The sequence below is a fragment of the Amaranthus tricolor genome, chromosome 9 (assembly GCF_026212465.1).
Source record: "Amaranthus tricolor cultivar Red isolate AtriRed21 chromosome 9, ASM2621246v1, whole genome shotgun sequence".
NCBI lineage: Eukaryota > Viridiplantae > Streptophyta > Magnoliopsida > Caryophyllales > Amaranthaceae > Amaranthus > Amaranthus tricolor.
In genome coordinates, this window is record NC_080055.1 from 10101751 (window position 1) to 10118122 (window position 16372).

Below are 16372 nucleotides of genomic sequence, written 5' to 3' on the forward strand. Positions count from 1 at the left end.
CGTATTTTTGACTATTTATATTGACGTAAATCGAAACTTGAAATCTGAACCCGAATCAACTTGAAGTGTATGAAAGATGTCGCTAAAAGATGTGTAAGATACCGAACTCGGAACTCCATATGGTTAGTTCTTGGTTGTCTAGTTGTCCATTTGGTGTAATAGTAGTACATAGAAGAGTAACGATCCATATGCGGAATATTGCTTGCAGGACATGTTTTTCAACATACCTTTTCAAACCTTTCTTCCATTTTTCAACGACTACCCTATATAAATACCAATTCCCTGCTCATTTCGCTCAACCATAACCTAAGCTACACTGCCAAAAAAAAAAAAAAAAAAAAAGAATACTACATCAACATTAACATGTTACTTTTAGAAGCAAATTTGTCGGCTACAAATTCTTATATGGAGTCGACATTTGGTTCGCGCCATCTCCAAAGTCCGCTTCCTAGGTACATATCTAACAAATTAAATTAGTCTGCAACTGTATCAATATTTAATTGTCACTTTCCTACTTATTAGTATGTTAAAATGATGTACATTTATGTTTGTGTGGTGGGTCAGGTATAGTATGCCTAATAAGTCGATACCAAAGGAGGCAGCATACCAAATAATAAACGATGAGCTGATGTTGGACGCTAATCCACGTTTGAATTTAGCGTCGTTTGTGACGACATGGATGGAACCCGAGTGCGACAAGCTTATGATGGATGCCATGAACAAGAACTATGTAGACATGCATGAATATCCTGTTACTACCGAGCTTCAGGTCACCAACTTTTTTTCTTTTTCTTTTTCTTTATTATTTTTTGAAATTAGGAGTTTGTATAATATGACATGAAAAGAATCTAAACGAACAAGTATCAAATATGATATGGTTCAAAGTAGGGATGATTATGGATCAAATTTAGATCGAATCCAAACAGATCTAGGGCAATTATTTTTTGTGGACTTAGACTTGAACTAAGAGTAGGCTCTGAAATTTTTCTACTCAAATTTAAATCTGTCGAATCTGATAGATCATAATATGGATCCTAAATGAATCTTAATCGATTATTCATACTTTATCATTTTTACACATTAAAGTTTTTATCAATACTAAAATGAGTCTATTGGTTGTGCATATTAAATCCAAATAAATATAAAATTGGTTTAAAACGAGCTTAAGATTGATTTTAGATTCTGTAATGTCAAGTGTAAAATGATCTAGGATGAGTCTGTCCAAGCAACGAGTATCCTCTATTCTTGGCATGGAACATTAATATGTAATTATATCATTTAAATTATTATAAAATACTAAAATTTTCATAATTTAGTCTTTATTTATTTTTAAAATGTCATAATTTTACATTTCTCTCAACAAGTCCCGTACAATTGACTTAAAAAAGATAAACCATGAACTTCCATAGTTTTGAGTATAACAAGCAGCTAACTTTAGTTCTGGTGTTCGCGGTCAATTTTAAGAACAAGACAAGTTATGTCGGTGGAAAAAGAGCAGAATACCATTTGACAAATTTCTACTCCCTTCCTTTCATAGAGATTATCTAATTTGTCATTTTTATTTATTTTAATTTTAATATTTTATTATGTTTATAATTTTTATATATCTTCCACTAACTCATTTTAACATTTTAATATTTTTTTATCGTATCCACATATTTACTACTAGCTTTATGTAAAAATTTTTTAATAATTGTGTCTTTATATTTTTTCCACGAATTTTATTTTAATATTTTTTAATACTTATGATCTACATATTTTATCCATTAAATTTATTATTCAATAAGATAGTATACTATGTAAAATATTCAATTTATTTAATTCCGGTGAATATTCCTTATGAGGACATCAATAAGAAACAAAGGAAATAAGAGAACAAAGGTAAATAACAAAAAGAGGTAAAGGGGATATTCATGTCCCAAAAAGATGCATGGTCTTACTTTGGGCACAAAAAATACCAGTCTTATTGACCTAATCTTTTTGATTTTTTTATTTGCAATTTTAAATATTTAACATAAAGTAATTAAATAAAAAATATTATAATTCATAATAAGAAAGATAAAATAATGCTGCATTTGATTTATTAATTTTTTATTAGGTAAATATGATGGTAATCTATATATTTAACTTACAATTTGGATTAATATAGAGTGAATAACTTTGATTATTCAAAACAAAGAAAAAATCTTTGTAACTACAAACATAAACTTTCTTGCATTGATGTAAGCAGAATAGGTGTGTGAACATGATAGCAAGGCTCTTCAATGCTCCTCTTGAAGAATCAGAGATGGCTATCGGAGTTGGAACTGTAGGCTCATCCGAGGCCATAATGTTAGCCGGGCTGGCCTTCAAGAGACGGTGGCAGAACAAGCGCAAGGCTCAAGGCTTACCTTATGACAAACCGAACATTGTTACTGGTGCCAATGTTCAGGTATTTTTACTAGAAAATCTTGTCATAGACAACAAGAGCGAATTCAGGATACTAGTGTAGTGTTGGTTCGAGCATACATCTCTATGTATGTACTTAAACAATCAGTCAGTCATTTTTCAGTGTTATATGTTGCACAATTTAATACTTTTCGGGTTTAAATTGAATGACTTGGACCATGGGCTAGCCATGTCCAGGCCTTGATTCTCCCTCGATAGGCACTAAAATCATTCAGCTAGACAATAGGAAGATCATCCTAAACTTGTGGGTTTCTCTTTCAGGTGTGCTGGGAAAAGTTTGCAAGGTACTTTGAAGTGGAACTAAAAGAAGTGAAGCTAACAGAAGGATACTATGTGATGGATCCTGTTAAGGCTGTTGAAATGGTGGATGAAAACACCATATGTGTCGCCGCTATTCTTGGCTCCACTCTCAATGGAGAGTTTGAAGATGTCAAGCTCTTGAATGATCTCTTGCTAGAAAACAACAAAAAAACTGGGTATACTCTTTGATCATTAACCCTATAATTGAACAATATGATTATAGCATATGACCGACTTACCATAAACTTCGCAGATGGGATACTCCGATTCATGTGGATGCAGCAAGTGGAGGATTTATAGCGCCATTTCTGTACCCAGAGCTAGAATGGGACTTCAGACTTCCTCTGGTGAAGAGCATAAATGTGAGTGGTCACAAATATGGTCTTGTTTACGCTGGCATTGGATGGAACATTTGGAGGAGCAAGGAAGACTTGCCTGGAGAGCTCATCTTCCATATCAACTACCTCGGAACGGACCAGCCCACCTTTACTCTCAACTTCTCCAAAGGTAAGGTTTCACCATTCACAATCGCCCACAATGTTTCTTTCACTTGGTTTCAGAGGAAAACTCACATACAGGGAGAATCTGGTGATGTGCAAGGTGCTCAACGACACATAGCCCCATATTTTAAAGGGCTTTAAAAGTTAGTCTACGTTAGTAATTCTTTAGTGTAATTACTCGTGTAAGTGTTAAGGCCCTAAAATTGCAAAGAGATGTAAAATAAACCGTTCCTAAATAACTAATGTGAATTTTTGCTCCATCCTTGCTCACCTAGATGATGTGGAGTGCAGGATCAAGTCAAGTTATTGCACAGTACTATCAGCTGATCCGGCTTGGTTACGAGGGATACAAGAGTGTGATGGAAAACTGTCAAGAAAATGCGATGGTGTTGAAGGCTGGACTCGAAAAGACGGGGAGATTCAACATTGTGTCTAAAGACAATGGTGTACCACTAGTGGCCTTTTCACTTGAAGACAATAAATTGCACAATGAGTTTGAGGTTTCGGAGATGCTAAGAAGGTTTGGGTGGATTGTCCCGGCCTACACCATGCCAGCCGATGCACAGCACGTGACAGTACTCCGTGTTGTGATTCGGGAAGACTTCTCTCGAACCCTAGCCGAGCGGCTTGTTTTCGACATCACCAAAGTGCTACATGAGCTTGATCAACTCCCTTCCAAATATGGTAACATCAAAAATCATCAAGCTAAGGGAAAGAATGGTGTTATCAATGCGCCTAAAAAAAGTGCCCTAGAGACACAAAGGGAGATCGCGGATGTGTGGCAGAAGTTTGTCATCAATCGGAAAACCGGAAAAGTCTGCTAACTATTTCGGCTCTATTAAGAGATATATGTATTTACTTGCATAATGTTCATGTCTTGAACTATCTTATATATCCTATGTTTTCCAAATGTTCTGTTTTTGCTAAACCTATTATAACTTTTGACCTGATTATAGAGGAAATAAATAAACTGTTAATTTCTTGGCTTTTCATTTGTGATAACACATAATTGGTAGACTAAATTCCTAAGAAAGATCAACATGTGCACATTGCTTGAACTCTTCACTTTACGTCAAATGACCCTGAAGGACATTTCACACTCGAACATGGATAGAACACTCGTACACTTCAATTTGGCTCAAAATACTGGGATTAATTCATAAAATAGTCAACCGACACAATTGGACTCATATCTGAATTGGACATGGGTAACGAATCCCAAGTAACACACAAGGAATATAACCGAACAGTGAAGCAAATATGAGACGTTCATGTCAAATTTTAAACACTCAAACATAAAGCTCACATTGTCATTATGTATAGAAACCAGTATTTACAATTTCGATGCCAGAAGCTTCACAAGCCAAAAGTAAAAATAAATTGGCTGCTTCTACTCCACCAGTAAAAATACAGGCTCATATAAAGAGGAAAATGCAATCAGAAGTAGAAGAAAGATTTAACTTTGTTAAGAAGGTTAAAAATACATTTACATGTTGATGTTAATTTGTATGAAATCATTGAAGGAGCACAAGTCATAAGACCTTCAACATAAGAAATCTCCGATCTTCCGAGAAGGTGGATGAGGCAGCCTCCACAATCTAACAAAGGACAAGCAAAACATAAGTCAAAGTCTTGGGGAGTTTATCCGCACGACAAGCTAAAGATATTGAAATTACAACTGATAAATTTGTTAACGAGCTTGTTGACAACAAGACATGCACAAGAGGAGAATAGACTACACACAAACTCGATGAGGTTCCATCCTAAAACCCATAGGTAATAGGAGGAGTAGCCCATCAAGCTTATATGTTAGTCAGCCTCTCTCTAATTTTTCGATGTGAGATCACATGTAGGTTACTTTTCAAACAACAACTACTCGGCTACCCCCAGACTCTTTATCCCCGAATAATCAATTAACAACCATATTAAATTTTGGGGGAACTTTTATTTATGAGTTTAGAGCTGAAATAAAGTTTTGAATAATTTGCTTAATTTAGCAAGGGGCCTATTGTGCTGTAACGACGCGATTATCTTGAATACGAATCAGATGCAAGACATGAGAATGTTGCCGAGAATGATTACAAACCTCGAAACCGGCTTTCGCGTATAAATCTAGAGCAGCCTTGTTGTCTATATTTACATGAACATATAGTTGCTTCATACCTAAAAGCACATAGAAAAGAAAATATACGTATTTCAGAGAAGTGGAGAACAAACATAAACCGAGTTTCCGGATAAAATTCGAGGAGCAATACCATTTGCAGTAGCAACATCGACTGCAAGATAGAGTAAATTAAAAGCAATTCCTTGGCGTCGAGCAAATTTTGAAACACAGACATTGGCGATATATGCATACTTGTGTGCATCAAAGGGCGCTTGTCTTGCCAAGATTCCTGAAGATTTCTTAGTCTCCTGAAATAAGGATAAGTATGATATAAAACTTCAGGGTTCTGATCATAAAGTTGTTAGAAAGAAAGCGTAGGGTTCAGATTGAATAAGGATGGCACATAACTAAAAAGCATACCCCTGGATATTTTTCTCCGCGTAAAAATTGACGTATGCTTAGATCTAGAGTTCCAACAACGCTATTCAGCACAGTTCTCCGGATTTTTTTATCCTCTTTTTTAATCTACATTACATAAAATAAATGAGAAGATATGTAATTGCAAAGCAATGTTCATTATTAATGGGGTCAAAGATTTAAAGTTTTTGGGTTTCTAGTTTATAATGGACTATATTAAAATGATACATTAAAACATGTGCACTTTTTCTTTGTGTGAAGTTGCACATGATGTTTGCTACTAAAGATCATCGGAAATAACCACTTTACTATCATTAACAAGGGCAAGGTTGCATACATTAGACCCCAAATTCCGCCTAGGTGAGAGCTAATATTGGCATTGGGAATGGAGAAAATATATATATAATTGCAAAGTAAGAAGAATTGAAATAGAGGCAGAATGGTAAACTGTCCACTCTAAGGGGGGATAATTGTAGAAGCTTCAAATGCCCTCAAAAAAGAACAGGACACAGAAAAAATAGCAGCTTCCTCTCCAAATAGTTGGAAATCGGGATATCTAGGTGCTAACTGAAGAGCAAACAGATAAAGAATAGTGTGGAGCAGATCCTGCAGCTCTTCAAAGCGCCGCAGTTCTCGAGGAAAAATCTTTTATCTTCTATCATAGTTGGCCATGAGTAAAATTGAACACCCATTGAAATATCTTGTCCAACTGTCTGTAAACCAAGTCATACAAGTATTCCAATGATGGGGAATAATGAATATTGTGCATGACGCATGATACTTAATTGCGCCATACTATGTATATGTAGATTATAACCTAGGTAGTATGTACTATGTTGGTTCAAAGTATTTACGGAGTACATCATGACGGTTATGGATTATAATGTATGCATAAGAATTAGAACGAAATAATTATAGAGAAAACAGATTTAAACTCATCAACATGTTTTCGGTAACCAAAGAGCTCTGGGAGGGCTATGGGCCATACATCTATGGTTTTTAGTTTTCACCAAATCCTATTGTCTATTTTACATTCTTACTAATCTTTATCCTCTGTTACTTCTATAGATATTCAAGACACAAAAGCTGATAATACAGGTTACCATCAAAAGCAAAGGGTCAATGGGTAAGCACCATTACCACACTTCCATAGTTCCATACATTTTTCAAAAGTAGCAAACAGCTAGTCAGCTACATGAAACATGCACACTATAGCCAAATGAAGAATAACTAGGTTGAAAATTTGATTGTTATTAGCTAAGGTAGATTTAGCAAAAAGAAGACCAACATAAGAAACCAAGATAGATTCTTTGGTCCAATGAATTTGCATTAACTGCACAACAACAACAATTCTTGAGCCTTAATCCCAAAAGATTGCGGTCGGCTACTTGAATCAATACATCAATTCCAATTGTTGTCCACATGGAATCCTTCTCCAATCATTTCGATTCTTTACCATCTCAATTGTAAGTCTAGATCCTTCATATCCTTCTCTATACCTATCCTCCAAGTCATTTTCGATCTTTCTCATCCTCTTTTTAAATCTCTCGAGCTCTTACTTTCTATCTTCCTTATCGATTCGCTAATACCCTATCTCTGCACAATCCCAAACCATTTTAAACGAATATCTTTCATTTTTTCCTCCATATTTGCAACTCCTAGGTATGTCCACTCATCCATTGAAGCATTTGCAGTTTTGCTACTCCCGTTTTTTTTACTATGATCCTTTCTAAAAACCCAACATTTAGACACATATAGTAGCGCTGGTGTAATGGTCGTTAAATAAAACTTGCCCTTTAACTTTAAGGGTACACCTCGATCACATAATACTCCAGATGTCGCTCTCCATTTTAGCCACTCACACTTAATTCTATAGGTCACATCTTATTGGAAGTCCTCAGTTCTATGTAATCTAGACCTAAGGTATTTAAAGCATCTGTTAGGAGCGATTTCTTTCTTATGGTGCCTCTCTTTATCTCGTTTATGCTAAATTAATAAGTCTCACTTCATCTTAATTTCTTCCGACTCTTGTCTCCATCGTTCTAGCTTAGCATTTACCTTCTCCTGTATCTCATCTACCAAAGCAAAATCATCGGCAAACAACGTGCACCAAGACACATTTCTTTGTATCGATCGGGTTATCTCATCTAGGACCGCAATAAGGTTTGTGATTCACTAATTGGCATATTTGTTGTTCGTGCTATTGGGTTGTTTGGTTTGTTTTTAGATTTTTAATTCATGCATTTAATTTGTTGAAGTTTCTTTCGATAAATATTTTACTAAAAAATAAATCCATATAACTAGTGCTTATATTAGTTTATAATCTACCAAATATTTAGTACTTCTAGGTCAAACTAAATGAACCATACTTTGTTTTACTTTTTTTGAAACCTATGGTCTTGTTAATCAAAGAACAAACAAAATTCACTTAAAACTCACGTTGATCAATAGGTGAAAACAATAGGTGCTTAGTGTTTACCAACTTTTAAAGATAAGTTGACCATATTTAAAATAGAAAATCAATTACTCTTTTGAGGTTTCAAAACCAAAAGTTAACTTTACACTATCAGATTAGAGTCCTAAGACAAAAGAAAAAAACTAATTCCTCATGTGTATACCCCTTTTTACTACAAATATTCAAAGAAAAACTAAACATAAAGGAGCATCAAGATAGGAGCTTTTTTTCTCAGTGAATCTGGGTGGAGCTTCTTTTATAGCGATGAGAGAGCTTCAATGGTGAAGCTTCAAAACTAGGCTTGTATTTTGCTTTGCTTTGTAAGAAAATCCAAACACTTCGAGATCGGTAAAATCACGGAATCGAATCGCGAATGATGGCGATTCAACCCATGAACAAACCCCGATAAAGAATGATCGAATTGAATCGTGATTTATCGGTTGGTTGGGCGAATCATGTGACGCTGCTTTATAGTATGGCTCATGAGTTTTATTGCTCGATAACTAGAGCAATCTTGGACATCTCATTTTTTCTTGTAAATGGGCACTATAACAATTCTTCTCCAATCATTTGGTATCTTGTTTGTCTTCTAAAGCTTGTCATTCAACACTAAAGTACTTTTCCCCATACCACTAAAATACTTTTTCTCCATACCCTAATAGGTATACCAAAGGACCTAACAACTCTCTTTAGCTTCAAAACCCAATCCACCTCTAATTTTTATATTCTTTGCATAAATTCTCTATTCCCGTCTGAGAGAGTGATTGTAGTGTCTCTTATAACACTTTCTTGCTTCTCCATTAAACAACTCATCAAAATACTCCCCTTCAACGATCCTTGATGTTCTCGTCTAGAACTAGAATGTTTGTATCCTTATCCTTAATAAACTTTATTACACCTATATCGTTGGTTTTTACTTGCCTCCTCTTTGTCATCCTATATGTAGACATTTTTCTCCTTCAATAGAATCTAATTGGTCAAACATCTCCTTAAAAGCCTTTGATTTCGCCTAGTGAACGGTTAATTTTGTCATGATTTTGATTTTCTTATACTTGGCTAAGTTTTCCTCATTCCTACATTTTTCTAATGCAAGATAACATTTTTTTTCTTTTCCTTGGCAATTGTCTTAATCTCCTCATTCCACCGTGTTGTATCCATCTTTACCACAAAACTACCTTTGATTCTCCTTATGCAAGTTTTCATCTTTGTTCAAGTATCCTCTGCATTTGACGTCATCTACCAATCTGCTTCTTCAACAATTTTTTCGGCGAAAGTTTTAGCATTGTCCTCTTTTAACCTCCACCATTTCATCATATGTTCTTTGCTTTTTTTTTTCACCTTTGCCTTTCTTGAAGGCGAATATCTAGGATAAGTTTGTGTTGGGTGGCTACACACACTCCTGGAGGCTGGAATAGCCTTACAATTTGTCAAAAATAGTCAATTTAGTTTGATTTTACTCTAATTCTAAAAGTCACTAAGGGTTATCTCTCTTAAACCATGTGTTAGCAACCAATTAATCGTATGAGTGTGCAAAATCCAAAGTAGATTGTGTATTCCTTGTTTTATAGCCAAAACCTCCATGAACATTTTCATAGCCATTGCGACATTACCCCTAAATGTGCATTCAAATCACCACTGATATGGAAATTCTCATTCATTAGTATATTTTGCACCGGCAATGAGATCCTCCCAAAACTTCCTTTTAATTGATGCCTCTATCCCCACTTACAATGCTTAGACAGTTATAACATTCAAAATGTTTTTACCATATAAAATTTGCATTCTTATAATCTAATCATTCTTTCTGCATACCTCTACTACATCTATAGAGGTTTGTTCATCCATAATAACACTAACTTCACTGTGATTTCTTTCATATCCCCAGCACCACAATTTATATTCCTACCTTTCACTAACTATCGTTTTGGCCCTATCTAACCCAAGTTGTCTCATCTAGACCTAAAATGTTAGTTTTCTTCATTTTCATGATATCCACCAGCTTTATAAGCTCAAAAAACCTATTGTTCAAGCTACAAATGTTTCAAGATCCCATTCTTAACCTAAGATCCTTGGTTTTCTTAATTTCTTATGCTTAAATCCTATGTGCCCTAACTCATTTCACACCGCACTCAGGCTATGTGACATATTGATTTTGGACGATCTAAAAACCTTTGTATACTTTTCACTACACTCTGGCATGTTGCTGAGTATGGGATGCCCACACGAGCATTGATTTTTGGTTCATGGGATGTGACTAAGTTTACTGTGTTGGTTGTCACTAACATACCGCTCACCCTCCTCCTTTATTCGAGCTTGGGACGTACAATAAGCGACAAGCACTTACTGGCAGAGTTCATTAACTACAATCATAAAAATTTAAAAGGACTTGGCATAAGTTTTGGTAAATGAACCAACAAATAAAAGTGAATACTAATCCAATTGTATTCTCAATAAGTTCTTAGCAAGAATCAGATAGGCGGTTGGAACTTGAACTACTGAGCCTAAATAATCATAAAAAAGAAAAGTTCTTGGGACTTTGGACAAAGGCTAGGTTCAATTAACCACCACTACGCTTCTAAAAAATGGATACCTTGACTAAGCCAACTTATCCTCAATTCACTTGAGAAAAAGTGTTCAAAAGATATTCAAAGGGCTACAACACCCAAGAGGAGAAAAGCTGCTAAATGTTATATAAATTAGATAAGGAGCATAAAGCATACTGCAACTAGACAGAAGCACTTGAGGGAATTTCCATCATGTCCAGAACATCGCCTTTTCAGCGTATAAAATTCCTGGAAAATCAAACAAGATGAGATAGTCAATACCCGGGAAAAATTAAGCACTATAGAAAAGCCAATGAACAAATTCTGATAAGGATGTTTTACAGTAAAATTAATTTTATTGGACAAAAACAACATTTTTTAGTCCTCAAATCCAAGCCCTTCATTTGGGAACATTTGGCCCTCCAACTAACTGACTCTGCATAGGCACACCGCAAGCAAATGCGGCACCCGTATTTCTATCAACCAATCACTAGAAATGTGCTTAGATGTCAGAAAGTAAAATAATTGATGTATTGAACTATTCATCAAATCCAATAAATGATTCATATATAAGACCCCATTCTCTTAAACATAAATAAATAATATTCAGTAAACAAGTTTAGTTTAGCAAAATAAGTTCAATCCAAAAAATATAAGTTTAGTTTAAAAAGAATCAGAACAGAGAAAAGGCAGTTGAAATCAGTAAAAATAAGTGCAGCTTAGTTAATATGTTTGATTTAGCTGAAAAAAGTTTGGTTCAACATACTAATGGTGAAGAGAACAAGGACTAAATCTAAACCCTTAACTCAAGCACATTCAAAAGGGAAGGTAACCATGATGCATAGAGGATGCTACAATCAAAGCTTCTTGAATTACAGCAGCATGAGTAGGCTTTGAAGAAAAAAGATGTGAGAAAATCGAATAGACATGTATATTACTACATAATCAGAAAATAAACTACTACAGTGTCAAAACAAGGCCTCGTAGAAGTTTCCAAATCTAGTGAACTGATACAACTCACATCGTAAAGGTATTAAGAAAAACGTTGCAGGTTAGTTCCAGGGATACTTGTGATGCATTTGAGGTCATTGCAAGGTATGGACTTATCTTATTTCGATTGTATGGGTGGTGGTCTAGTTGATGAGGGCTTATAGATCGAATGGGCTCTCTAATAGTCTTTTGGGATGAGCCCTCAATATTTTGATTTATAACATTGGTATCGGATCAGAATCATAACGAGGAATTCGAATTCTCTACACAAAAGTATGCAACATCTCCCAAGTCATGTATTCAAAATTTGACATGTAAGTGGAATAATCGGTGTTCCAATTTAATTTTCATTTATTCCTTACTTTATGTCAAATTCTCACTATATGGTATAAGAGATGCTACATAGTTTGGTTTATACTATCCAAATACCCCAGAGTGGTGGCTCTGGATTAAGCCAACTGTGACCAACGAGAATCAAATATAATAAATAAGAGACCATTGCAATTTGCAAATAGGACTTGTCCCATATGGGTTTTATGGACAGGTGATGAGGCACTAATAGATCAGAAACTCAAATACATAAAGCTTTTTCTAACAAATCCAAAAAATGAAGCAGCTAAAAAAACCTAGATATGCATCATGACAAAGAAGAGAAAAATGGAAATAAATGTATATATCCAATCGGACAAAAAGCCACCCCATCTCCTCATGAAAAAGATACCTTCAGAAGGTATAGGCCTTAGTTCTACTTAATTCCAAGCCCAATAATTCACTTTCATTTTAAAATGAGGTTCCTTTGTTCTGTATAATTCTTTTCATTCTCTACATTAACTCACCTCTTCTGCATACTTCCTTTTATGTGCATCAACATGCCTGGAAAAACAAGAATATGACAAATTTTGTAACAAATAACTAATACATATGTTATAAAAAAACATATACAGGCCACAACATTAAGAATCAATGCAGAAACTAACCGCATATATGAAACTGATTCCCAATGCGCTTCTGCCCGCAACCATGCTGCTGTCTGTCATAGATAGAAAAGAAGAATACAGCGAACTGTAAAGCTCAGCATACACAGATACATAGTACTTCTAGAGGGCAAAGAAAATAAAAACAAAAGACAAACCCAATATTCTTCATCAAGAACAGCTTCACGAGCAAGAAACCGACCAAAATGACGCCTTTGCAATCCATCAACCTCCTCTTCAGTAGGCTGCAGCCTGTTGAAAGAAAGCTCAGGCAACCTCTGACTATCACTAGTTGACACATAAGACAGCTGAGTACTTTGATCATTGCTGCAATGAATTTCTAGTGATTTCCATCTTGGATATGAATTATAGAAGTTTTCACTGAAAGAAAGTGGATAATAATAACATCAGATACAGACCTGAAATCCCAGACAGTAAATCCAATCATTGAAAAGAACAAATTTTTCAGTAACTTCAGCAATCTATTTACAGAAACAAAGAATCAATAAATTTATCAACCCCCTCTACAAGGAAGAAAATCAATGAATTAAGCAGGCCATTTCCATATTTTGACCACAATGTATAGAACAAGCTATTCAACATTGAACACATGTTCACCCAACTGTAGCATTCAAATATTAACCTGTTGAAATATGGTATATTGGCATTAGATTCCAACAACATCTTGCGTGTTTAATCTTTTTCCTATCTAAGTTAGTTTTATACTCCATAATCTTTACTATTATGTTTCACTTAGTTAATGTCCACAGGGAGGATATCTAGCATTTGTGGCTTGTAATTATAGCCTACTATTTCTATATGAAACTCTATACACACGTCCACGTACCTTTTGCGTGGGATTTGTTGAGGATCCAACCAAGTGTTGGACTCATAGATGAAAGCCCCTTTCTCAAATTATTATCTAGACTTGAATCTTTGACTAACATGCACCTTCGGTCCGGCTTATGCTTGTTGCGCACTCACACTCCCTAGATTGTGTTTGGATCACATCCTTTCGACAGTTGAAAAGGTTGCGCCAAATATGCCAACGCATAAAAAATTTTAATCGGGCCATTAGTACATAACTACAACATTTCATCACCCCCAATACCATTACTAGATAAGTAACGATACAAAAATGGTCTTCTAGAGTTACATGCAATGTTTTTCCCATTACATTTATTCTAAGTCCCCATTCCAATAGTTCATTATAAATCTACATGCATTGTAAGAAAAGTCTTCTACTACTATCATGACATGTATATATTTTCAAACACATTTGAATTCAGGCCTGCTTCTTGCTGCAATCATTTGATTTAAAAACCCTAATAATATTAAATTGTGTCATATATAACACAAAAGAATAGGAGTCAAATTGGTTCAACAGGAGAGAAGTCAGCCCACCGCCCCACCCTATACTAGTATCAAAAATCAATAGAAAAGGTTGAGAGGTAAATCATTTCAATTGATGTTAGAACTGGACTTATTGTCAATACCAGCATATAATCGGAAAACACAAGGTACACACTTCATAAGCCAAGGAGATACCATCCCAAATCCATATAGCAATGGAAAAAAGGGCTCCAATAATTTCTAAAGTGTGCACACCATCTTTATTTCATCAATGTGGAACAAACCATCCCAACAATCCCTCTCACATGCGAACACCCGTCAAGTTCGCATGTGGGAGTAAACAAATAAGGGAAAGAACGTCATTATTTTTGGATTTACCATTTAATTTTTAATAGAACTTTCGGCTGCCATACCATGTTAAGATGAGTTGAACTTATTGTCAATGCCAACATATATTCAGGAAATACAAGTACATACACTTTATAAGGCAATGAGATATCATCCCAAAACCATATGGCAATGGGAGGAAGACCTCTAATAACTTATAAAGTGTTCACACCAACTTTAATTAATCGATGTGGGATAAAGCATCTCAACATGTTTACTTAATCTAACATAAACAGACATTGTTCAGTCCATAATCTATATCAAGCACTCATTTTCTAAGTACATCTCCCTAAGTGAGTAGCATTCGCTTTTGCCCACAGAAGTAAAATTTCTAATTCTTGAAGCTAACCCACCTAGATAGGGTTAAGACATTGGTGGCGGTGGTGGTGTTATGGGCCTTATGGCTATTAATAGAAAAATTCGTTAAAATCTCAAAATTTACACTTTCACAAACCTTAACCTACCTCCAATAAGGTTACCATTTCTTAGTTTGATCCAATCAAATCAAAAAAGATTTTAAGTACACAATAGGCTAAGGGAAGGGGAGGGGCAATAAAAACCGAATCAAACGACCTTACTCGGGAAAGTGGCTCATGCTCCAATTAAGACAAAAGAGGTGATCCTCAATCAAATCAATATTGGTAATAACAATACCATTTATAATCCTTCTCCTTCAAACTTGAGTGTAATTCTCATAATTTCTACTAGTTATTTCCCCATTAATCACATACTGATTACAGCTTGAATTATCATATTTCCTATACTAGATAGAAACATTCATTTCCAAATTCATAATCGAATGAAATTACCAGAAGTCAAAAACTATGAATAAATTACCAGATTAAACCAACATAAAATATTGCAGAACAGCCCAAAATCAAAAGAAAACCAAGAATTTACTTTTAAGAGTAATCATTCGAACCAAAAAAAATTTATTCAACTAATTAAACTTCACCCGAATCACAATTACCATAAATAAATCAAACCAACAATTTTCGTGAAAAATTACCAAAAATTCATCAAAAGAAATAAAAAATAAAATTTACCCAAACGCTGATGGAACTTTAAGAATGCCAAGAAGGGTATTACTGGGTTTGATTATGGGAAGAATTTCTGCTCGAAATTGAGGCAAAATTGTACCCTGAAATTCCACTTCCATGTTTCTTTCTTGAGTTCTTTTTTTTCTTTTTTTATCTTTCAAAGTTTTTCCCTTATTTATATCCTACAAGGTTACAACTAGTATAGTTCAAGATTTGTAGTTTGGACACATTGATAATACTTGCTGGATATTATATTGAACTTATATGGTGACATTATGGGCAAGATAGATATAATGGATAGAAAAGAAATTATGGAAAAATGGATAAGTGGATTTATTTATTACATTTGGGTTTTGTTTGGCTTTTTGGATAAGGGGAAGAATGTGAAGAACAATTCAAAGTTGTAAAGTGAAAGAATTTCCCTTAAAACATATTTTTAATTGATGAAAAAATAGAAAAAATAAATATAAGGTATTAATATTCGGATGATCATTTTATGAGCCCCATTTAAATGAAAATTTGGATAATACCGATAAAATAGTTGTCAAATATCTAAAATTGAATGCTTAATTAATAAAATTTATTTATGAGTGTCAAATTATCACTATTTCACAGATTTTATAGGATTATACGTGCGTGTGTGTGTATATATATATAGATGAAGAATCAAATGAGAAAAATTTTAAAATGAGAAGGATGAGAAGGATTTTTATTTGATTTTGTTTTGTTATTATATATACAAAAAAGGATATTATGTTATAAAATAAAAACTATCTAAAAATTATTTCATAGTTACTTTTCTGTGTAATATTGTTACTTTTACAATTATGTGTATTTAGTTCAATCGTGACCATAAATTTT

The 16372-nt window shown here is 34.4% G+C and overlaps 2 protein-coding genes across 2 annotated transcripts; one reads left to right on the forward strand and one right to left on the reverse strand.

Annotated features, from left to right (window-relative positions):
• The first annotated feature begins 286 nt into the window (after positions 1 to 286).
• On the forward strand, positions 287 to 4233 carry LOC130823128 (glutamate decarboxylase 4-like). The gene is made up of 6 exons (XM_057687748.1): positions 287 to 452; positions 565 to 769; positions 2231 to 2431; positions 2710 to 2924; positions 3002 to 3255; positions 3540 to 4233. The coding sequence occupies exons 1-6, from the start codon at positions 364 to 366 to the stop codon at positions 4070 to 4072; spliced, it is 1497 nt and encodes a 498-aa protein (XP_057543731.1). The 5' UTR covers positions 287 to 363; the 3' UTR covers positions 4073 to 4233.
• A 141-nt stretch (positions 4234 to 4374) lies between these two features.
• LOC130823129 (GCN5-related N-acetyltransferase 6, chloroplastic-like) lies at positions 4375 to 15917 on the reverse strand. Its single transcript, XM_057687749.1, has 9 exons — positions 15518 to 15917; positions 12890 to 13112; positions 12735 to 12787; positions 12594 to 12630; positions 10945 to 11016; positions 5773 to 5877; positions 5504 to 5660; positions 5335 to 5411; positions 4375 to 4846 (listed from the first exon to the last, which is right to left on the reverse strand). Exons 1-9 carry the CDS (start codon positions 15628 to 15630, stop codon positions 4781 to 4783), a joined length of 903 nt encoding a protein of 300 aa, XP_057543732.1. The 5' UTR covers positions 15631 to 15917; the 3' UTR covers positions 4375 to 4780.
• Between the last annotated feature and the right edge of the window lie 455 nt (positions 15918 to 16372).